We start from the raw sequence: 24,634 nt of genomic DNA, 5'->3' as shown, positions 1-24,634 counted from the left end.
TCTTTTTCTCCATAATTTTCTACAGTTGGGAAGTTGGGACTTAAACAGAAACCTTCTAGATGGTCAAAGTGTAGTAGTCTATTGACTTATTGGTATAGTAGTCTACATAAGAATGTTAATCAGTGATTCTAGTTATAGAAGATCAAGTGTAGCCTATTATTTTTAAGAACTATAACTATTGATTCTAGTTATAGAAGATCAAGTCTAGCCTATTATTTTTAATTAGCCTAGCCATATTAGCCTGGAAAAATCCAAACTCATTCACAAAGTGAAGAGAGTCTGGTGACTCTCGATTGGGAAACGTTTCCCAATCTAACACTTTCCTAACGATGGGTACTAACTTTGAAATCATTGGTTCTTACCAGACACATTGGTCAGAGATTCCTAACGTTACTTTCTACTCTGCCTAAACTTTACAAACTGACAATAAACATCATCAGCAGTCGGGAAACAATGTATGCAGCTCTACCTTTCCTGTAAATACATTTCTGCATTTTACCAACACATTTGCAGGTGTTGCCTCTTTTGTTTATCACAAAAAGTTGTGTCTTCCCCTCTTGTCACTGATTAGAATGACATTTAATGAAAATGGGGAAACTGTTATGAACTGTACGGCATTCCAGACTAGATCTCCTTGAAAGAAGATCTAGTGGGTGGGAACAGGCTACGAGTCTATGGTAGGCATATATAAATGTAACATTGGTAATATTCCAAGATCACCTCATGAAACCCCAGAGGAACGTTACGTACAATGTCAATTCCAGGCATGATTAGAGCAGTTACACCTTAGATAATATGGTATTATGGATTAAACACATTCTGAGAAACTATATTCATATTCATGCAGGACATAACTTGCTTCAAGTCATCAATTAAGCAGTAGATTAAGTAATGTACTTATTGTGTAGGGTTATTGGCTTTTCAAGTACCTGGATCCATTTCCTCCCATGAGAGTCTCCTGTGAGGTCCAGTTATAAAATAATTTGTGTGAAGACCCCTTAATTCGATTAACCTGAGCTCAGTAATAGGGAGAAAATCAACCACGACAGAACGCAAGCTGTGTCCGAACAGAATGGGTCTTTATTCAGGAAATGAAAGATTGTAATCAACACCCCATTTAAATACAAAACAAACCAAAATAAAAATCCACGATATTCATTTGCATATCAAAGAACCATTCAGTAATAATTACAATCCGAACACTTCATAAACCACTTGTGTGAATCTACACAAACTCTGATTTAGAAACTAGTAACTTTGACAATATTACAAAGATTTTAGCTTTAAAAATAATTCAACGTAAAATAATATTTTAGCAATTAGCATCATAAAATTATATATTTATATATATTCCACATAAAAATACAAAATAATATTAATGACACATAATATGAAAAATTATTCCAAGTATTTTGCTACTAGTCTATTTAAATGAAATAAAAAAAGAATAAACCAAAATGAAAAGAAATAGAAATATGCATGAAAAAGTCTCTCCTTTTGTTAGCAAAACACTATCCAAAATAACTACAATCATTTACATCAGTACAAAGATATCTGGATTTAAAAATAGTTGCAATGAAAAAAAGGGGTTTATTTTCTGACAGTAAAAAATGACACTGTGAATCAGAAATTTGCAAAATATGCAATGAAAAAAATAAATCTGCATTAAAAAGGTTTACACTGTTATTCTTACTTTTTTTTATACAAACATTAGAAACAGTATTGCACGTCACAACACAGATTTGAGGTTAGTCAGCCTTTCAAAATGTGTTATATTCAAGTTTCGGAGCATCAATGAGGAGAGGCTACGAGAGTCTCGATGCAACGGGGGAAAATCTCAAGTGTCTTCCATGAACATAATAGAACCCTCAATGTGTGTTTCCTTCAAATAAAACATGTGATGTTTTCATATATTAATCATATTAATATATTAAAAGAGTTTATATATTAATATATCAATATATACATAATTGCATGGGTGTTTCTTGAAACTGTCTCCGTTTCTTTTTCGTCTTAAACAGAATCCTGCTTCTGGACAGAACTATAAATATTAGGGGAAATAAAATGTGTAAAATAAGTCTATTGAAATAGAAAAATACAATCCAAATCAAATAGTTATTCGTCTACAAAAATAGTGAAATAAATATGATTTTTACAAAAACAAAAATAACCACACAAGTATACACATACGCATACACACACAAGCGTACAAAGCAACAGTGTTCAACACAGAAAACCGGACACGGTACTCACAACACAAAGAGGCCAGTGTCAGGGGAAAGTGGTGTGGCTAGTGCCGAGGCTTTTGCTAGTGTCACTCTTTCAACCATTTCATCCCAGTTCTAACATAGCTGTGTTGGGAGTGTCGACAGTCACAAGGACCATGACACTTAAGGAAAGGTGAACGGTTCCTTCATATTTAAATCCATCTTTGAGGCATAGCTCAGCAAATCTCATATGCATGATTCATCCTCCATTTTGATTTGACCAGGCAGAGCAAGCAATGCCTGCAAGGAAGCACTGCCTAAAATTCCCCCTGACCTCCATTAGAACACACATTTTCGATTACTGCTCTGCATTCACATAAAAAACCTAAGCCCACTTGCAAAAAAATATTAAATAACTTATGAAAAAATAAGGAATATTAAAATCATCTGGTTAAAAAATAGGTAGATGTCCAAGGGAAGTGAAATCATTTATAAAATGATGACATACAGGTAAATAAAACGGACAGCTTTTCATTTTTCATAACTTCAGGGTTAGCCAGCTTGTTGATCACCGTAATGGTAAGAGCAACAAAGGACTGTAATCAAAGAGTAGGAAATTCAGAACATGTAGTGCACTATATATATTATCAAAAGTGATTAGAGAGGTCGAGGGGGCAAATGCAAAATGTGTATCATATTGACAAATAAATACTCTATTTAAAAAAAAACAAAAAAAAAACACACAACTCAATAAATAAACCTTACAATCTCATCTTGAAGTAGTAACAGTAGAGACACTTAAAAGCTTGAATCACAAACACCGAAAAAGACAGCAACACTTGGGTGTGGTGCTCACAAACAAACAAACAAACAAAACAAACAAACACAGAAGCACACAGCACAGAAAATAAAATAAGATCAACACACACAAATATACAGTACAGTACCAGCCAGCCACCAGTAGAGCTGGCATCCACGGCTATTAGAGAGATTGTCCCTAGGAGTAAATGAATTAAGTGTTATAACCGCACAGGATCACAGGGAGGGGATGAATTATAACGGCACAAATTTTGCAATATCTTTGCTCTTTTTCTGTGATCATAACTGAATTTGAAGGAAGAGGAAAGGAAAATAAATGATTGGGATTTATTTTTTTTCTCTCTCTCAAGTGATAATTCTTCCCCAATGACACTAGTGTGATAACCACTTTTTTTTCACTCCGATTTGAGAAAAGACTTTTTTTTTTTACTCCTTTTAAAGTTGCCTACATCAATGGACATCATAACTAACTCTACAGGAGTATATGCTCTGTCTAAAAACACAAGTGTCTTCTGACCAACTGCCTGTGTATTGTAACCTGTATTGGCTACCTAACGTGTTCCTGTAAAACGCCTACCCATTTTACACTGGATAATCGTTTCATATCTGGCTAATAACCTTTTGTCAGCTACGGTCTATGCTACATCGAGAAACACTGGTGAGCATATGAGTATAGGGAGGTAACAAGAAGTAGGGTCAAGGCAAAATGTCGTCCTAATATTTTTGTCCTCCTTATCTACGTTGAAACTTAACGAAAACCTCAATCCACACTAACTACAGCCACACATTACACAGACACCATGTACACTAACCACAAACACCACTCAGTTTTTTTTTTCATCTTTTTGTGTCGAAATCCTCACAAATCACCAAATACACAAAGATGGCCAGACGAACTAGTCTAAAACTAATGTTTCTGATAGAATAACCATGTAAACCAATCATCACATCAATGCATGCATGTTTCTTTTTGTAATAACTTCTCAACTTAATTAACATTTTGACACCAAGGTCGTTGACAGGTTTCTTTTGTTCATGCTACATAGTGTTCAGCTTTTTTTTCTGTAATATGAGTTTTGTTACTTGTTTTCTTTCTCTATATGTTGTCAGTAACCTCTACACTACATGCAGATGCTGTATACACAAACATGCACTTAAGATTTCACATTCTAGTCTTCATGAGCAACAAGGGTTGCCATATCTGAGTGAGCGTGTGGACTGCATTTGAATTTATAACGATTCCTTTCTAGTAGATGGCATTTAATATAACAACTATACATCTGTTCATATATTATATATAGCAGCAAAGCTTCTTACATAGCTTGTGTGATTAACAATGGTAGATAGAGCTAACTACAAACCAGATTAGTTACTTTGAGGTATTATCTTTTTTTGCAGGTCTAAATTGAGAGCAAATATTCAACCTATCTTCTTTTAGAATTATTCATTTATAAGTATAAGGAGCACATCGAAACACCAGGAGATAGGCTTTGTCGTTTTGTTTTTGTTTGTTAGTTATTTCCTTCCGCTTTCTTTCACTTCATTTGTGGCAGAAATGTTTCACTTTCATGCTTCCTATATCTTAGTTGCTACCTTTGGTTAATGACCTGGGGCAGGCGTCAGAGATTTTAATATCAAGGGTTTTTCCAGAAGCAAGTGTGCACTTAGCCCACCAGCTGAGGAGGGGGGGTCTAGCAGCAGACAGACAGACAGACAGACAGACAGACAGACAGACGGGCTGCCCCCTCCCATGCAAAAACATTCTCATATCTACTTTAAATCTCACATATAAAAATAATTTGAAAAAACTACAAAAAATCAATCTCTCTTCTGTTAATCTCCTTTTTTTAAAAAAACATGAAAGTACCACAAAAAAGTCATCAAAGCCTGAGATGGCGGGTGGTTTGGTGAAAAACTGAGGCTTGTAGTGTTTTGGCTGCTACAAAAGATACATATTTATATTTTATATAGATATATTTTCATATATATTTATATCTGCTTATAATGTATACTGTTACATACTCTATACTGATAGCTTGGGGGTGAGGGGACAGAACAGTGCACTTTTCCTGCCTCGTGCTGTGACGTCGTCTCTCCACTCTCTCTCTCTCTTGTTCTCTTGGTGACGCTTAGTTCCAGCGGAAGTGGATCTGGCGGGGGCGGTCCGCTCCCTCTTTGACCAGGGGCTTGTGGAACTCACGGCCGGCGCGCGAGTGGATGTTGGCCCAGCAGAACTCGCAGTAGTACTGCAGGCAGGTGACGTTGGCGCAGAAGAAGGGCGCGAACTTGCCCCCGCAGCGCGCCCCCTGGCACTCGTCACACAGCTGGTCGTCCAGGACGTAGGGCTTCACCTCCACCTGCAGGGGGCAGACATGAACACACACACACACGGGTGTGAGAAAGCAGTCGGGGTCACACTAATGGCTGTTTTCCACTGGCTCAGGCAGTGCCACCAGCTGAGTAGAGAGATTAAATATGTGCAAAGACTTGCTATTATACTTGTGTATCGTATATAATTATTGAGTATGCCAAAACAACATTTGATCATTATGACAGTCTGTCAGAGAGTGCACATGACTCTTGAATGTCTCACCAGTGACTACATGCAAGTCCACAACCAATTGGAAAGAAATCATACTGAATCTGGTGCAGCGGAATGTATTGGAATATAGGTAAAAGCTCAGTCCTGGAAGATAGTCCTCCTCATGACGGTTATAACTAAAAGTGATTACTTGTCACTGATTTCAAAGCAGGTGAAGTCCTAAAACTAGACACTATGACTATGTCGATGACTATGACTATGATGAAGTTGAATGCCTTGAGCCTGGTTGGTGTTCTGGAAGAGAAAACAGGCCCAGTCCTAGACAGTGTGGTCCCTGGACTAATTCAATTCAAACAAGCTTGCTCCTCACCATGGAGACAGTCGCCTGCTATTCTACAATATTACGCTCTTATCTGTTTCTACCCCTTTAAATAACAAAAACACCACACAAGCCTAAGAATGTGTCTTTCTTTCCACGACTTATCTCAGTTAGCCCTCACTCACCTATTTGTCTAAGATTCAGTATCTCACTTGCTGAAACAATTTTATTTCCAGATTCAGTCTCTCCCTTGCCGATAGCATTGCTGTTCTATTGCTGACTGTTCAGGCTGGCATTCACAGCTGAAGCATAATTCTTCAAACTCACAATGTGCAGTTTTTGTTGCATAAAACATGTTTCTAAATATAAATATTAGACTAGGTTTTGTGTCCTGATCGTGTGTTTCAGCCTTGCTGCGGCAATTCTTTACATTGATCAACGCTTAAAAAATTACAAAAATAAAATGATAACATAATAACAAATAAAATAAAACAAATGGAAATAAAACTGGTATTTTATTTCCAAAAGAAAAAAAAACATATTCCACCAATAAGCCCCCATTAGTTAGATGAAGAAGCTCCATACCCGTTTGTCAATGTCCCCATGCTGCAGCTGAACGAATCGAGCGCTGATGGCAGCGATGTAGCTCTGCTGATTGGAGAAGGCCACTCGGCCCGCCCCCTTGGGGTACTTGAGTTCTGGGTCAGTATCGATGCCAGCATAGCAGACGCCACCGTACAAACGATCCATGATCATAGCCAGCTCCACTGCAGAGAGGACAGCACCACAACAGAGGGTTAATCAGGGCAATGGTGGCAAGAGAGAGAGAGGGAGAGAGAGAGAGAGAGAGAGAGCGAGCGGTTGAGAAATGGACCGGAATGAGTGGAGATTTTAGTGAACGGCTGAAGCGCGCTGACCTGCACGGAGGGGGCGAGGGACACCACCCACAAAGATGGTCTTGCGCGGGTCAAGGGGCTGAGAGCCGTCCATCACAAAGTCGCTGTCACTCAGATTCCACGGGCGAATCTGGACCTAAGGGATAGAGAAAAGACATTAAGAAAAAAAAAATGCTTATAGCGCATTATCACAATTAAACGAACACTGTCTGAGGCATCACATTAAAAATCTGGCTTCGACTTCACTCTAATTGATTCTGTTGAGTTGGAACATTTTGTTGGCGGGCGTGCGTGTCTTGTACAAGAGGCTTTGGCGCTGGATAAATTGGCTGTGACAAGCTGGCCGCTAGACTCACTGGCTTGTCCTTGATGGTGGGACTGGAGACACACAGGTACAGCTTGCCATCCTCCTCCAAGCAGGCCTCGATCAGAGCCTGAACAGAAGTCTCCTCTTGGAACAGTAGAAAGGCGTAACCTAGACCACACACACACACACACACACACACACACACACACACACACACACACACACACACACAATTTCCTCTTATCAGCTGGACAAGGCACTGAATCAGTTCAAGCCTGTAACTTAGGCAACCAGTATGCAGTAATGATACCCACTAAACACAGCATCCTCTACCGAAAAATACCAACACCCTGTATTCTGCATAAAACGAAACCGGTTGAAAACCAACTTGGCACATGTACAGGTAGTATGGAAAGATCTGTTGTGTAATGCTGAAGTTAGAGCTGTTTCTGATGCCATGGCCGGGGCTGAGGACTGGGCAGCTGTCCGTTGATGTTACCTTTAGGGGGGAAGTAGGATTTGCTCTCGGCCTTGTGAGGCCAATCCACCACCAGATGGCCAAAGCGGCGGAAGCTGGAGGTGATCTCATCTGTGTGGAGAAAAAGAACAAATGTTGTGTGAGTGTGTGTGATGACTTTTTAGCCTTTATGTCTTATAACATGTACATTCAGAAGTTCTATTATTAACAGAGTTTATATTGCTGGAATCCTTAACCAGAATGTTGCTCAACACTTTTTTACAATTTGTAAATAACAGAAATTAGCCAAAACCTATATGAGAAAAAAAATACAACATCGCTTAAGAACCTAAGCACACTTTTACTTCACCAGTCACTGCACTGACCTTCATCAATGTCTGGAGGCAGGCCTCCCACAAACACCTTGCGAGAGAAGCGCTCGATACGCTCCCCGTTCTGGTGAGGGTAGCAGTTAGGAGAGCCTAGAACTCCAGGGACGCCCTGGTTGCCATGGCCGTCGTCAAGGAGAACGTCGTCGATCGGAAACAAGGAGGAGCGCCCTGTTGGGAGAGGATGCGTCAGACCGGATTGTCGGGAAACCCCAAGGAGTACAAAAACCAGACCCTCGTCAACAAACCAGCAGTGTGGGTGGCAGCAATGCTCTTAAATTGAACACGCCCGTCAAGCAAGCAAGTCAAACTGGGTGAACTCCTAGTGGAATTTGGTCGTGAAGTGAATCATCATCACCAGCTCCCAAATGGCTCGTAATAGCACCGAATCAGTTTGCCGTCAAGTGCGTGTCCAATCTAACCTGTGCTTTCATACGTAGGCATGTGAAGACACTACTCTCCGTGGCTACGAGAGTGAAAGCTGATTGGATGGCTTGGTGTGGAGCGGTGTGCATTACAGCAGAGCAGGGCCACTCCAAGGGGAAATACACACTGAGAGATTGATGAGAATGGCGCGCCCACAATTAATTCAACCCATTTCCCTGGGAAACATTGTGGTACATGTAATCAAGGGAACTAACTTCCTGTATCGAAATAATCTTCTGCGAGAAAGAAAGAGCTACCTTGGAGTGGTGCACTGAAGTACATGCAAATGAAATTCTGCTGTTATACAACAGAAATGCAAAAGATATTGACTAATAAATATTCCCTCGTAAATAAATAGCTTTTGCCATCCTGTGAAGAATATCAAAAGCAATGTGAAATAGAGTTGAGAACCCCACCACATCCCAACATTGCCGATTACTATAATCAACATGTGATTGGACTGGTCGTGATTAATCAGAATTATACACAGTGAAGCAGAATCTTAGTCCGTATCGGAGTGTTAGGCACGTGGGAGAGTGGCTGCAGGTATTGACCACTAACAAAGCTGCCTTTCACCGTATACGGGCCGGAGGCGGCGCTGGTTACGCGACAGAGGAGTTAATGACGGAGGCGGTTACATGATCGGCGTGTTGTGTCTGCATGTGAATGCATGTATGTAGGACACACATTGTGAGCCATGCGGACACACACACACACACACACACAGCACATCACAGTGAGCGGGGCGTTACCTCGTCGTCTCCCATAGCTCCGTGCTGCGTGTAAACAAAGCAGAGTAGAGTTTTAGCAGAGAGGAGAGTGGAAACGAGATAGAGAACGTGCTGATGGATGGATGGATGGATGGATGGCGCGGAGGTTTCTCTGGGCTCTTTAGGCCTCTCGCTCGCTCATTGGAGGCCCTTCCTCTTGTAGGAACACACAGGGTCAGTTTACCAAAGGAGACTCAGTGGGTGTGAGGCCTCCCCTGGTAAAAATATGACTGACCTTTTTATACTTTCTCTTTTTTCAACAGTGGGTCATGAGGCCAATCACATTCAACGTTGACTGTCTGCTATGTTATTTTCCATTTTCCATTCCAACTCTTGATACCCAGTATACTTATAGAAATATGCACTAAGTGTACTATCAAACATCACAGTTTCTCTTTGACCAAGCAAGGGGTAGATTCTCCTGGCTTGTCATCTATTCATGGGAAAAGTCTTACATGTGACATTGTGAGCAACCTGACGAGTCTCTGATCCTTTGAGGATAAAGTTGTAACACATCCACTCCACACTTATCATGTGACTCATCAGGCGTTCCAGATGATCATGTGATCTACGTCGCCGAACGTCCCATGTGATCAGTAACTTCCAGGCAAAGGGACTAGTGCCCTGGATCATGTGACGGTGCGTTTGAACACCCCCCCCCCACCCTCCCCACCCCGCTCCAGCTGAGCCAGAGACAAACAACCCCAGCTTGTTTTTGTGACCCTATAGCACGACATGACCCACAAGCTGAACTAGTTCGCCTCTCCTCGGGGAGAGACTGAGCGTTCGCCAGTGGCTCAGCTCGGCTTGGAAGAACAAGCGCAAATGAGTCATTTTTTTGTAGAAGTTACACAGAAGGAAGGAAGTCACTTGACAGCAGTTTCACACTCGTTATTCAAGTGTACTCAGCATTCCTTCTGAGATAGATAATTGTGTGTGTGTGTGTGTGTGTGTGTGTGTGTGTGTGTGTGTGTGTGTGTATGTGTGTGTGTGTAAATACAAGACACGTGGCACCCATCTTGCCTTCAAAATAAACACAGCAAACGAACAAACAGAATCACACACAAGGGACAGCATGGAAATGTCACTGACCTAACTGTGCTTGCCATCGCAAACTCAGAGACTGTGAAAGTGTGATGGCTCAAGGATTTAGATGTTGGCCATGACGCACAACACTGACGGTGACGACTGCCCAGCACTTTATTTACAATTTATTCAATTTGGACATGGGCTGATGGTATAATATGAAACCATTATGCCATATGTGAATTCATGTATGCCCTGGTGGTAGAGGTCATCTTTAAGGTCTCAGAGTTCAGACAGTCCTATTTCAGTAACCAACAACTGAATGTGTAGCCACCTGTTCAACAGAACAACAGTGCACAAAACCAGTTCTGAGAAAGCACATTCAAGCAAGATAAAGGGGGAAACTAAGTGGACAGAAAAGCAGAATAGCTTGGCAAAGCAGCTAGCCCAGTTCTAGAAAAAAGCCCCGCTAAACCAACAGCAATTGTCAGCCATTGTCAGTCACCTAGCCATATGTCAGATACAGAACTTATACTAATACTAATGTAATCTCATCTGAGTCCTCAAAATCTTAGCTCACCACCTTGGGTCAATATTGCTGAACATGTCTACCAACCTACTCCTCAGTTACAGCACTGGCAACAACAACGGCTGGCCTGGTTACTCTCCCTGTTTACAGAATAATGGTTCTCTATCAATTTGTTTTAAAAAAAATAGTCATCTAAGACCTTGATCAAAGGATTTTGACCCATTAGCATATTCTTTTCTCTTTCCTTTACTGTGTAAAGCACTTGGTCAACCAATGGTTGTTATCCAGTTCATGTCAGATTCAGGATAAACCCCATCCCATAGCCTGTAGTTAACGCAAAGCTATAATCTCCAGCATGAAGAAGCCGCTCGCAGAGATTAACATATACAGATGTACACACACACACACACACACACACACACACACACACACACACACACACACACACACACACACACACACACACACACACACACACACACACACACACACACACACAGTGCAAACCCATGTCAGATTGCATGCAGATTGATGCAGAGAAAACAGGCAAGGATGAAGAGGAGGGGAGAGCCGCGCCTGAGCCATTAGTCACAATAGCAATGAGAAGGAGGAAGATAATTACCATTGAGCATGAGCAGACCATCTGCCCCGGGGTGAGGGCATCCCACACGGCCTGAACACCAGAGACACACACACACACACACACACACACACACACACACACACACACACACACACACATTCATACACACACACACAGGGAGAGAGACAGACAGACAGAGAGCAGGATGAGAGGCACGTATGGGACAGATGGACAACACAAGACAAGACCTCCAGGGGGTGCCACCATGGGCCCAGCAGAGAGAGAGCGAGAGAGAGAAGAGAGAGAAGAGAGAAGAGAGAGAGAAGAGAGAGAAGAGAGAGAAGAGAGAGAGAGAGAAGAGAGAGAAGAGAGAGAGAGAAGAGAGAGAAGAGAGAGAGAGAGAAGAGAGAGAAGAGAGAGAGAGAGAGAAGAGAGAGAGGCAGCTCGCTCTGCGGTCATGTGACTTGTTCCAGGCCCCCAAAAAAACCAGGGCAAAGAACACCGCCGACAACGGCTCCTCTGTTTTCGGGCTGCAGACGACGCACAAAGCCATCTCCTGTGCTGACGGAATACAAAACAAGCCACCCCGGACCCATGTGCCCCAGCTGAGCTGGAGTGGCCGGGGCAGACATCGCCGTCTGAGTCACCTGTCTGAGGATCGGCCGTCACATGAGACGCCAGATGTGTTTACCATCCCACTTCTGACACCAAAGCCCTCATAAAACCCCCCTCTTGCTGACTTCATTAGCACGGATACCAAGAGCCGTACACATGGCCTATAGACCAGGTCCTCTTCCACGACTTTTTCACTGCAACCTCGTCTTCATGTCGTATTCAGCGATCTGTGCCACTTGGTTGTCTAAACCTGAAACACTGCGTGTGTTGCAGCTTTACACAAAACATTTTCATTATCGGGTCCACTGTAGCATTGCTAAAGGTCTCCGCCAAGCTGTAGGAACAGCGGACATGACACTTCAACATTAACAAATATGTAACAAATTCAACAAATGTGTTTCTCTTTTTCAAAGGCTGGCAAATATAGTCAATGTTTGACTTATGATGTACCACAGAATGAGGACATGAGGAGAAAAATAACAGTCAGTTCTTTCACTCAATACTTTAGAGCTATCTTATATGATTTTTTTTAAAAGGTCCTCAAAACGTATGGTTACAGAATGCCTCAAGGGCTTTGGTGCGTCAAGCTCATTGAACAGACGGGACAGCGCTGCACAAATGTTTCCTTCAGAATTTTCTCACCAAGCCTTTGCCTTAAACCAATAAGAAGCTCAGGGAAGCTCATAGTCATGGATTGGACTTCCAAGATGTCCGTTAAATGTGTGGGTGCCTGTGGTTGGCTGGCTGGGGCAGAGAGAGGAATAGGAAAGAGGAGTGTTTTCTTCTTGCACCAGCGATTAGCAGGTCATGCATATTGCAGCTTTGTTTTTTGCTCTCAGGCACAGAACATCAGATATGACCTCAACAACATGTTATGTGTGTGTGTGTGAGAGAGAGAGAGAGAGAGAGAGAGAGAGAGTGTTTGTGTGTGTGTCATCACACTTCCAGTGGCCATAGATTATAAGGCATTTACAATGATTTAGCACCCATTTCTGCCCTCCCTAAGAGTTGTTTACATCCCATTCCTTAAACTCTTATCAACTCAGCACATCTCAAATCATCTGTCAGCAGATTCCAGTGCCATGCCTGTCTATACCACTGCCAATATGCGTAGGTTATCTAGTCTGGGCATGTTCCCAACAGTTACACATATTGTATGCATCAGCTCAATGCTTATTCAGTGTTTTTCCTGATTAATTTGCATTGGTACAGAGCTCTTGGGTGAATTGTAACATTGGCACACTGACACCCTGATGAAAGATTGTGGTGCTCTTCAGGTGCTTGTTGAAGCTATCGCTATTTGGCTTGAAGCTTTATGAAGCTTCACCTAGCTATTTCAACTTGTGGTGGTCTTAAGGTGTGTTGAAGCTAGAGCTACATGGCTCAGAGCTTTATGAAGCTCACCTAGCTAGTTCACCTTGTGGTGTTCTTTACTGTAAGTGCTTGTTGAAGCTATCACTACTTAGCTTGAAAGCTTAATGAAACTCAACCAGCTTTTTCAGCTTGTGGTGTGCTTTAGGTGTGTGTTGAAACTAGCACTACATGGCTCACCTAGCTATTTCAGCTGTGAGGTGGTTGAAATGGCTCTTCTTGCCTCACCCTGCCCCCGCTTGGCTGTCACACACAGTATATTTGAGTGCACCCAGCTCTAAATTTAGCCTCTCTCTCTCTCTCTCCCTCTCTCTATCTCTCTCTCTCTCTCTACCTCTCTCTCTCTCTCCCTCTCTCTCCCTGTCTCTCTCTCTCTGCCTTTATGCACTAAAGATTGCGCTCTCTACCTCACACTCACACCTCCATACACACACATGCAGTCTTTCTCTATTTATACGGAAGGGATTGCTCTCTCCCTCTCTCTCTCCCTCTCTCTCTCTCTCTGAGCGGTGAATGCTGCTCTGTGTGCCTGCTCTGCTGTATTCTGCAGGGCCACGCCCAGAGCCCAGCAGAGCACAGCAGAGCAGGATGTATGGATCCCTGGTCTCTGCACTGAGATAGGCACACACACACACACACACACACACACATACTGTACGTACACACACACACACACACACACACACACACACACACACACACACACACACACATACTGTACGTACACACACACACACACAGAACACATTTCACTTAAACTGTGTTCAAACTTGTCAGCAGAACGCACAGCGCACTCACACACACACACACACACACACACATAGAGTTCATTCTACCACTGTACAAAACTCACTGTACAATCCCACTGTGCAGCACACATATGGTGTAGACTGAGCTTATTGAACCTGACCGTTAAAAGCCATGCACAGTCTTAAGAGCGCTAACTTTGAAAAGAAATGAATGCCAACTGAAGGCCATACTGTGCTATTGTAAGCCTGTGCTATTGTAAGCCTGATTGTAAGAATTTTTCTGTTATTCTCAGCACTTTGAGAGCCTGGCTAATGGGATTTGGAGTCAGATACTAAGCTGCTGCAGTGCAAGCGTTATGAAATCCCTACATTCTCACTGGCATGTTTCAACCAGCACATTTCCAAATTTGAGAGACTGCAGGAGAACAGTGCTAGTTTGGTCTTAACACGGCCTCTACATGAGCATATTCATGTAGAATATGAATGGACTGTATGTATGCAGGACATGTTCCTGATGCATTTATTTAGTCGTGTCCCTTGTCTGAATAGATAGTCTGCAAGATCAGTGGTGCAGTCCAGGCGAGGGGAGTGGAAAGTATTTTTTCTCTTTCTATTAACATCCACACATGTGACGACAACAGCCCTGTTTCCAACAGGCTGGCCTTCGTTAACAGGCAGGCTACACCAAGCATGTCACTGATGCATTCCGTTCAGAGAGCATCTGCTGCAATAATTAGCTTCCTCCCTAATCAATGCAACCGGCAACACCACCAGGCAGGATGTCAGACCAGACGTTGCGTTCATTCTGAAAAATTAGACAAGTCTTCTAAGACTATTTTTAATGCTCCCGAGAACCGAGAACACTTCAGTTCTGAGCCTGGCGTAGCCTGCCTGAAAGACCTCCCCTCCCCCAACACAAGAGTGGCAGGTGGACGACTGATGTGAAACTCACCCTTCATGGGGTCCTGCTCAGCCCTCATGATATCAATCAGGGAGCTTTCCAGAGAGTGCATATTTAGACTGTCATACATTCTGGGGCGATCCTAAAGGACAGACAGACACACAAACAGAGAGAAGTTAGATAGGAGGCTTTCACAAGTCAATGTGCAGACTATACAAATGGGCTTCAGAGATTTCATTAGCAGGTTCAAAACGAACGAACACACCTTATAGCTGACACTTTTACTGTCCCTCTTTCTCTTTTTTTCTTTGTCTCTCTCTTCCACACACACACACACACACAGAGAGAAACACACACACACAGAGAAACACACACACATACACACAGAGAAACACACACACACACACACACACACACACACACACACACACACACACACACACACACACACACACACACACACACACACACACACACACACACACACACGCACACACACAAACAACTGTTTTCAGGAGCAGGAGTATTACAGGATTACTATTTGCTGGCGGGGACGTTCGGGCGTGTGTGTGTATGTGCGTGCGTGCGTGCGTGTGTGCTGAGCGTATGCGGATGAAAATTCTTTCCGTGTTTATTCACCTCGGCCACAATAGCGTGTGCCTGCGCCCACGCGCGCCACCTCCACAACAGATTCCCCCCGCCGGCCCGCAGAGGTTCGCCGCCGCAGCCCTCCAGGGAACCCGGCCAGAAACCAGGAGCCGCATTCTTTGGGGAGAACTGGGATGAGAGCCGATGACCTCACCATTGTTATGTGGCGGGACGGTGGCTAAGAGGTGTGTGTGTGGGGGGGGGCAGCATTTCTCTCTGGCATGCGATATTTAGACAAGAGGGGCATCCCAGCACTGCATTGCAGCATAGCAGTAAAACATTCCAAAGGTACGAAGGTTTGGTTTTCTATGTGAGGTGGAGGGGAGGGGGAGGTTGTTGGAACGTTCCTTTATATTTATCTTTTTTTCCATGCCTTAAATGTAATATATAAAGCCACAATATGCCACGCTTAATACTTTCGAACACACACCACAAGGACATAAAACCTACGAAACCCCACAGGTCTTCCAATCCTCTAACCTCTAATCCAAAACCCAGGCCCAATCCACAGCGCTGGCCACAGCCTCAAACATCTGATTGCTCTGGGCCGGAGCACAAAGTATTAGAAAAGTGAAACTAAACACGTGTCAGTCATTGTGTTGGTTCTCATCCAGAAACTGGGCGTGAATGGGCCACTCTCAAAGTCCGACACAGTGGCAGAAGGCCTGGGAAATAGTCTCTGGGATAATACCAGATTACCTCAAATGCAGGCAGAGTCCTTCTCTCCAAGCCTGTTATTAGCCAAGCCCGGCTTTAGGGGCATCCAAGGGACAAAAACACCAATTAAACGAGACAAAGACTGTCAATTCATTCAACAAAGGGGACCGGCGGTGACGCACAGGTTTGTATCACAAAACCCAAAGAGAGAGAGACAACAATGAGTACTCGTCTGAAAGAGCATGATAAGAGATTAACATCCCACATTTAATCAAGTCTTCCAAATATAACGTTTCATTTATAACCGGGAAGACATTTGTCACATGTTGGTGTCATTTTTGATGTATGGTTTTGAAAGCTTTAGAGGGAGAATGGCGCCTTAAACTGCGATCAGAGTGTGCATCTGTGCTCATTCATCAGCCTCGCCAATGAAGAGCCTTGTTGGAATGAATCAGCACACACAGATGTCAGCATTGGACTCTCTCTCTCTCTCTCTCTCTCTCTCTCTCTCTCTCACTCTGTCCCTCTCTCTTCTAAAAATCGGAGGCTGACAGATTTGGTGAGCGGCGTCTCCCGTGGCGAGCCTTTCGTCCTGGCCGCTCCTGCGTCATGCGCCGGACAGCCGAGGAGCTCAATCTGTCAGTGCCATGTGCTCCGCCCGGTGAGCCTGTCTGCTTTAGCCCGGGCGCTGCTGTTTAAAGAAGAGCTTAGCCATCCGTGCTGTCACTCCTGGGGCCAGAGGCGGGGGGTGGGTGGGAGGGGAGGGGTTGAGCGGAGGGGACGGGACGGGTGACGGGTTCGGGCCGTGTGCCGCCCTGCCTCACGCTATGAGAGCTTAACCCGCTGCGCCGCTTTCAAGGTGTCGGAGGCGCTGGCTAAAGATAGCGATAGCGACCGCTCCAGGAGGGCCAAAAATAAAGCCGGTCCTGAAAATGGGAACCTGGGAGCTGGGAGCACGAGCGAGCAGGTTGCGTGTCTGGTCAACATGGAGCCCCCCCCCCCCCCTCCCCTCCCCCCTCTTCCCAGTCCGAGCCACCCAGCCAGAGTGCGGCTGAGTGATGTGAAGCAAACAGTTCTGGACTCCTAGGCCGCACTTCCTCTTGTCTTTCACTTTCTCCCTTTTACTCCCGGAGCTGATGACGGAGTGGATTTTTGGAGCCGGAGCTGGAACGCGGCGGCAGCAGCGTATGTTCCGACAGCGCCGAGAAGGAAGGAAGGAAGGAAACCACAGGAAAGGACAGGAAAGGAGAGGAGACATGCGTGGAATGCGAGGAATTCCGAGTGGGACACTGTTTATGGAAATGAACAATAACGCCGCGCCGCGCCAGCTTCCTGGAAAGGGAGAAGGAATGACAGAGAGAGAGAGAGCGCTTGAGAGAGAGAGAGAGGAAGACTGAGAGAGAGAGGGAGAAGGAGGGAGGGAGGGAGTGAGGGAGAGAGTGACGAGGGCCAGCTACTGAAAACATCACGTCAGGGAAAACCAGCATGTTCGTCCAGCCCATGTCCTGGAGAGGTATGCTGGGCTTCACCAGGCAAGTAAGTACCCTTTAAAGGGACTAGTGAAGACACTGTGCCCCTATGTGGATATGACCAACAACTCCAGCGGAAGCCCCTCTACATGCAGGCCAAAAGGTTTCCAAAGGTTCATATGCCATAACGTTCCATCCACATTATTGGACACAGCTCCAAGCCTCTGGTGAAGACATCAACCTTCATCTTGTTTCCAAGGTAGCGACAGCAATGAGGTGGTAACGGCAGACTTGAATTGAGTAACGTCCCCAACACCCCTCAAACCAGCCAACACCTTCGCCATTGTTGACTGAGAATAAACGAATGTGACAAGGTTTGATTGAGATGCAAATGGCCCCCATTCTCTCAGGGTTACTGGGCTTGGCCGAGACGTCCTTGGAGGTGTTTTTGCATGTCTCTACTACGTCCCTACCCCTCTGTTTGATGTCTGATATTTTGTTGCCTTCCCTTTTTGCTTTTTTTGGCTCCGAAACCCATATGTTGAAACCAGGCTCAAAGTCCTTCACCCCCCCTGCCCCACCTCTCTCTCTCTCTCTCCCTCTCACTCGCTCTCAATCCCTTTCAATTCCTCTCCTGCTCCCTGGATCGGGCTCCAGCTTATAATTCAGGAAATTATTCTGTAATCCTTTGAGTCCAGCATTTTTCCACTTAGAGTGAAAGGCTGTCCAACCTCCTTCCAACAAACACGTACACATACACACACACACACACACACACACACACACACACACACACACACACACACACACACACACACACACACACACACACACACAGCTCTGCATGTAACATCCAGGGCCATATGGTCTTCCTGTTTACATTTAATACATTTAATGTTCCTCTCAAGAAAATATGACAAGCACGGAAGCCACTGCAGACAGGAATGCAATGCACAGACTACGTCTTTAAAACAAAATACAGTAGAAGACGACCATACACACTTCCAACTCTTTTGAATATCAGTGTGGATAATGGTGAGCCCTCCGCCTATCTCTTAGGTTTAGTCAATTCAGCTCTGTCACTGTGCTTGTCTTAATTGGGACCTGGCCCTGTTCAGACTGAGAGTGATGGATCACATGACCTGTGCTTCATTTCCAGAGAAAATTCAATAGTCATCCCTGATTGGATAAGATGATTTTCTCACCAAACCCCTCCCTATATGGCCATGTGTGAAGGGTATAGAATTCATATGACGGTGTTTCGGTTGATACTCTGAGGTCTATAGTTTGCATATGACTGAGATCAGGAGGCATTAGGGGAAGTGAGACATTCTTGCCACAGAGCACATGAGCAAGCTCCTGAAATACTGCACTCACCTGTGAGCATTAACACAAACCCATACAGGCACAAGACTATGCCCACACACACATCTGGCTATCCATGTCCACACACACACACACACACACACACACACTGACTCACACAGACATAGACCTACAGAAGCATACACCATACCTGCATGGGCAACAGGGTATTGCTGTTGTTATCTGTGCGGAAAACGTTCTCCTCGATCCAGGACTTGGGCCCCAGGGAGCCGCCCGTGCGGGGGAACTTGGGAGGGGCGATGACATTGCTGGAGAAGGGCTTCTTCATGGGGGACACCTGGCTCATGGAGCCGGGAACCCCCATGCCAACGCGGCGGTGGTCCCTTCCCCAGGACATCCCTCCAGAGGTCCAGCCGCTGCCCTGGTGGCTGCCCCCCCAGGGAGACTGCTTCATCATGGGCTGCAGGAATGCAAAGGGGACCATTTAATAACACTGAATGTGTCATTTCAGGACAATTGTGTGTGTGTGTGTGTGTTGTGTGTGTGTGTGTGTGTGTGTGTGTGTGTGTGTGTGTGTGTGTGTGCCTCGGTGCTGCGTGCATGCATGAACATCTGTGTGCTTAGGGAAGAAAGAGAGACAGAGAGAGAGAGAGAGAAAGAAAGAAGGACAAAAAAAACATCCATGTGCAGAAACACTCATAAAACGCACACGCCCTAGACACAATTATATACTGCATACATGTGAGTGCACAGCATTTGTGTTCTGTATTTGTTTTGGCATATATATATATATATATATATATATATATATATATATATATATATATATATGTGTGTGTGTGTGTGCAGCTGGCTGGGTGCGCTGTCTCCACTGCCCTAATCGCTCCCACAACACATTTTCTCCAGCAACAGTGGCCTTGCATACCCGGCCCTGCAGTGACGACAGGGCTAAGAGGCTTTAGGGCTTTAGGTCTAATACAGTGTGTCCTGTGCACTCGAACTCCAGCAAAGCACTCTCCCACTCGCTCGTACATACACACACACGGGCCGACTCGCGATGCGCAATGCACCACACGCCCTGAGATGGCCTGCACACACCCTTGCTGTATTCTATAAAACATACACTTGTGTCAGACTCACATTGTCATTCTTGAGTAAATATGGTAAAGATGACATTACGTTATGCATATAATGTAAACTAATAACGTATGACTTCACTTAAGATCATTGTCATCACTGAAGCCTACTGCCTACAGAGCCCTCGCCTGTAATGGGACAAAATAAATGTATTTTGTAGCAATACCATTTGCAGCTGGCTGCTTCTGTGATTTAGGAGATAAAATGTAAGTTAGGCCGTGTTTGTCATTCAATACTGTCTATTTCCGTGTGACAACGTCTAGACTGAGGGCAAGATTGCAGAAGTGCTTAGATTTGCTGAGTTTAGTCCAACACACACTCACACAGAGAGATTAATACGTGCAAAATGAAAGTTATTATTAACTGGCTGTTTCATAATCCTTACAGTTAATGTTAAACAGAGACAGTAGACAAAAACACAAGACTCATATCTCTCTCTCTCTCTCTCTCTCACACACACACACACACACACACACACACACACTCACACACACACACACACACACACACACACACACACACACACACACACACACACACACACACACACACACACCACTCAGGTCCTTCAAGACTTGAGATAGCCTACTGACCTAAGCAACTAAGGTCATCCTCAACACTCTACTGGTACTGGGCCTATAACTTCACCACAGAGTGATTTTGCAACTGGGGCCTGTGATGTCTCAATATGTCTACACGTCTATACACAAAGGACCACTCCCTGACATTGTCATGTGACTGACTCTCTTCCTCCCTCCCCATCTCTCCTCCACCTCTCCTCCACCTTGCCTCCTCTACACAGACCCCCTGTGAACCCCACATGCCACAATGGAGAGAGGTCATGGCACGTCCAACCAGTGTTCTTTATTAAACCAAAACTAATCTAGTACTAATCTAGTACTAATGAAGTGACCTCTGTTCTTCATGTGGCCGTTTTTTATCTCCTTTTACCCATGTCATTAATATGAGTAGAGTTCTCCCGTGCGCAATGCGTGCGTAAGATCAAATAACAATCATAATAACACTAACATACTTCTTACATCGTTTACAACGCGTTTAATATTTCTCTCTCTATCTATCTCTCTATCTATCTATCTCACACATACATACACACACATGCACACAGGCGTCCTTGAGGCCATGTTATCTCTGGAATGTCACGTGAGTGTCTCTTACAATGTCACGACTGCTCGCAGTGGCAGAGCTCTCATGTTGATACATAAACGAATAAAATGCAGTCTATGTATCAGCTCAATGGTTCAACGTTGCATTTGCCATATAGAATGGCGATATAAATGTGGAATGCAAGCTAGAGAAACTAGCGCATAGCAGTCGATTGTCTAATGCTACTCTGGAGTGCGCTGTTTCGCACAGACAAGGCCGCATTTGTATTCATCACATAGGACTGACAATGGCTTGGGGTTTGAGCGTGGCAGGGGAGGAATGGTGCATTGTCTATGCTCTATTATCTTGGCAGTGGATACATTAAATTGTTCACTCATCAAATTCCACCTTGAGCATAAACGTATATTTGTAATAAGCATATTATAATCAGGGTGAGAGAATACATTCTGTTACGCCCATTGTCCAAGAGATGCAACTGGTATTTTGTAATGCGACTAATGATGCCAGGTTAAGGGTTGATATCGCACAGTAAAACACTGCGGTTGAATGTAAACTGTAGCCTCACCTGGTGATGGTTGTAATTGTTCCTCTGCTGCAGAAAGGCTCCCTGTTGCGGATGCATCTGGGGACTGACCGGGGACCGGCGGCTCTGGGGCTGCTGCTGGGGGATGTTGATCTGGGGCGAGAAAGGGCTGCTGAAGCCCTGCACGTTAATCCCGGCGCAAGGATTAGTAGACACCGACGAAAAGCTCTGGAAGAAGGCCGGGTTGATGGAGGAGGGAATCCCCGGGTAGAAATTGTTCTCGTGTTCTGCGTTAGGTATCGGGTTCATCGCGTTTGCGTGGCTGGGGTTGGCTGAGTTGGAGAGAGGTGGTGGTGGGGAGCTCGTCTGAACGGACCAGGGAGTTCCGAAACCGGGGAGAGTCGGCGAAGCCGAGCCACCTCCCGCATTCTGCATTTCTTGATGTGGGAGGTTGGAGAAGCCGGCTCCGATACCTCCGGGCAGTATGTTATTGCCGGTACCGGTGCCATTGCCGTTGTTTATGTGATGGGAGTTAGGGGAGTCCATTTGGATCTTTACCTTGTTTGGATTCACGGAAGTGGGCGATGGCGACGCGGCAGCAACCACATCGGCTTCTGCCTTCTCCACCGATAAGCTGCGAATTTGATCGTGGCTCGATTCCGTGTTTGGATCGGATTCGTTCGAGCCGGCAGTGGTGTAAGGCTGCTTCTGAGGCAGGTGACTAAATTCTCCTTGGGGTGGGGGTGGCTCCGAACAGCCGAACTCAGCCTGCTGACTTAACTGCTGATGTATTTTCCGGTCGTGCTGAAGGTCACAGATCGACTGCGTCGGACAGAACTGTTCGTGACCTACAGTGGCTTTAAAATCGTCGAACTGCTGTTGGTTCTGACTCAAGGCGTTGTAGTCCTGTGTGTTAAAGCCCAGCTGGTTGTGGTGGTTGTTGTTGCTGCTGTTAGATTGCAGATACCCGTGTTTGCTGCTGTTGCCGTTGGTTTGTTCGATTGAAGGGGGTTGCTGCGAGGTTGTCACCCCCACAGGCTCATCCTGCATGTTTTGCTGATGCGCAGCAGCTGACAGGAATAGAGAGGACACGCCGGGGACGGTGTTGCCAGAAACAGGAGTCGAGTTGGGGGATAGCTGGCCGGTGGACACCGGAGAGGGGGTCGAGTAGGACCTGAAAGCGCCTCCGCCCAAGAGTGTAGTGCTGCTGTTGTTTATACTTACTGTCTGAAGCAAGCCAAATCCGTAATCCCCCATTTATTTGATCACTATAAAAAAAGTTGCGTCTTTTCAGTTAGGACAATAAGAATAGGCTATGTACAGTAGTGTTAGATAATACAGCTCAGCTTCCTATAACGAAAGAGGAGGGGCCAAGGTCGAGACGGTCGTTTTTCCTTGTAGTAGCCTCGACCTGAGTATTCCTACGTTTAACGTGTTAATGATTTTTGTCCAGCATCCGGTTTAATTTGGTCGTATCGTCGTAAATTCGTTCCGACCGACCGAACGTCCCCCTCCTCTCATTACCTGCTGATATGCTGCGGCAAAGGATTAAAACTCCCGAATGGACGTCACGACTGCATCATGATTTATTCTGGCCCCGCCTCTCCTCCAGTTTGGGCTACAGCTGACACTGCATTGGTTACGTCATTTAATTAATTATTCAGAAGGTGCGGTACAGCGTCAGGATTTCTGAATATTGAACAGAAATATTTTGGCTGAACATTTGTACCGCCGCAGGATTTCTGGAGCCAGCAGAGGACACCTGCATCACACTAAAAAGCACCCCTCTGTTCCCGGGACTCACGCGTTGGCTGAAGTAATGCATTTCCCTTAAAGGATAGCATAATAAGAAACTCGTAATAAGCCAGTAATTAACTAGTTCATGTCCAGGCGTAATTTAAGGGAACGCAGCCTAACATCTCCCTAACAACCAATCCCTCTTTGCTCAAAATTAAGGGTAGGCCTAGCCTGCTATTCTAGTTTAGTGCCTATCATTGTTTGGCCGCTTAATGTATCTGATAGAATAAATAATCCAAAGTGTTTAATATTAACAACAGTTGCTTTATTTTTTGGTTGAGGCGTTGGCTGGATATAGCATGGCTTATTCCGTATTCACTTTTAGGTAGCTACTTGTGACCATATGGCGTTGAACACATCCCCACCACTACTAAGTCGACATTGGAGACTTCTGTCCAGCTTGTGCCGACGCGTCACAATGAGCAGTGACGCTTGCTTCTAAAAATAGCATATTAAAATGCAGCTGCATGTCAAAGAGATTTATTCTTCATGCATATGCAAGCCCAAAGTGCAATTCGGATTTAAAAGAGCACGTCTCACAGTGGTATAAATGTGTATTTTTCTCTTACACCAAAGGGATCCATATACACAGAGATAGCATATACTATGTCCAGTGTATCTCATGTGTGCGGTGCGTGAGAGAGATTTCAGAGTAGAGTAGAGTCCTATTTTGATTGGATTCAGGGAGAACAGTGGTTATCTGTAAATAAAGTAATTACGTTAGTCCTTCATTGACACCTCATAGGCTTCCACAGGGATTTATTACGTCAACCCATAACTTTAGATAAGATAAAACATCAAATTTGTGTTGCTGCTTTACATTCAAATATATGGACACACATTTGTTTGGTAAATCTACAAGTCATAATGTTCCACCACTATGTTTAACAGCATAGCCTAGAAACATTCCTAAATTATCTGTTTTCAATTTGAAAATGAGTGAACATTTCTAGTGCAGCCTATCCTAGTAAAAAGTCAAAGACTGCTTTTGTTCATATTTTGATAAAAGCTATTCCACCAGACCCCAGACAGCACTTATGTGAAGA

The 24,634-nt window shown here is 44.6% G+C and overlaps 1 protein-coding gene across 3 annotated transcripts; it reads right to left on the bottom strand.

The window, feature by feature from the left end:
* Nucleotides 1-1,062: 1,062 nt before the first annotated feature.
* cpeb2 (cytoplasmic polyadenylation element binding protein 2) lies at nt 1,063-23,331 on the bottom strand. Of its 3 annotated transcripts, XM_062556214.1 has the most exons (11): nt 21,834-23,331; nt 19,197-19,466; nt 14,958-15,048; nt 11,310-11,360; nt 9,115-9,138; nt 7,934-8,107; nt 7,590-7,679; nt 7,140-7,258; nt 6,805-6,919; nt 6,473-6,654; nt 1,063-5,383 (listed from the first exon to the last, which is right to left on the bottom strand). In XM_062556214.1, the coding sequence occupies exons 1-11, from the start codon at nt 23,046-23,048 to the stop codon at nt 5,156-5,158; spliced, it is 2,559 nt and encodes an 852-aa protein (XP_062412198.1). In that variant the 5' UTR covers nt 23,049-23,331; the 3' UTR covers nt 1,063-5,155. The 3 variants fall into 3 exon arrangements, with proteins under 3 accessions (XP_062412198.1, XP_062412199.1, XP_062412200.1); XM_062556215.1 differs by lacking the exon at nt 9,115-9,138; XM_062556216.1 differs by lacking the exons at nt 9,115-9,138; nt 11,310-11,360.
* Between the last annotated feature and the right edge of the window lie 1,303 nt (nt 23,332-24,634).

Source organism: Sardina pilchardus, chromosome 15, assembly GCF_963854185.1.
Source record: "Sardina pilchardus chromosome 15, fSarPil1.1, whole genome shotgun sequence".
NCBI classification, from domain to species: domain Eukaryota; kingdom Metazoa; phylum Chordata; class Actinopteri; order Clupeiformes; family Clupeidae; genus Sardina; species Sardina pilchardus.
Note: the sequence above shows the minus strand (reverse complement) of the source record. Positions and strands in the feature narration are given on the sequence as shown.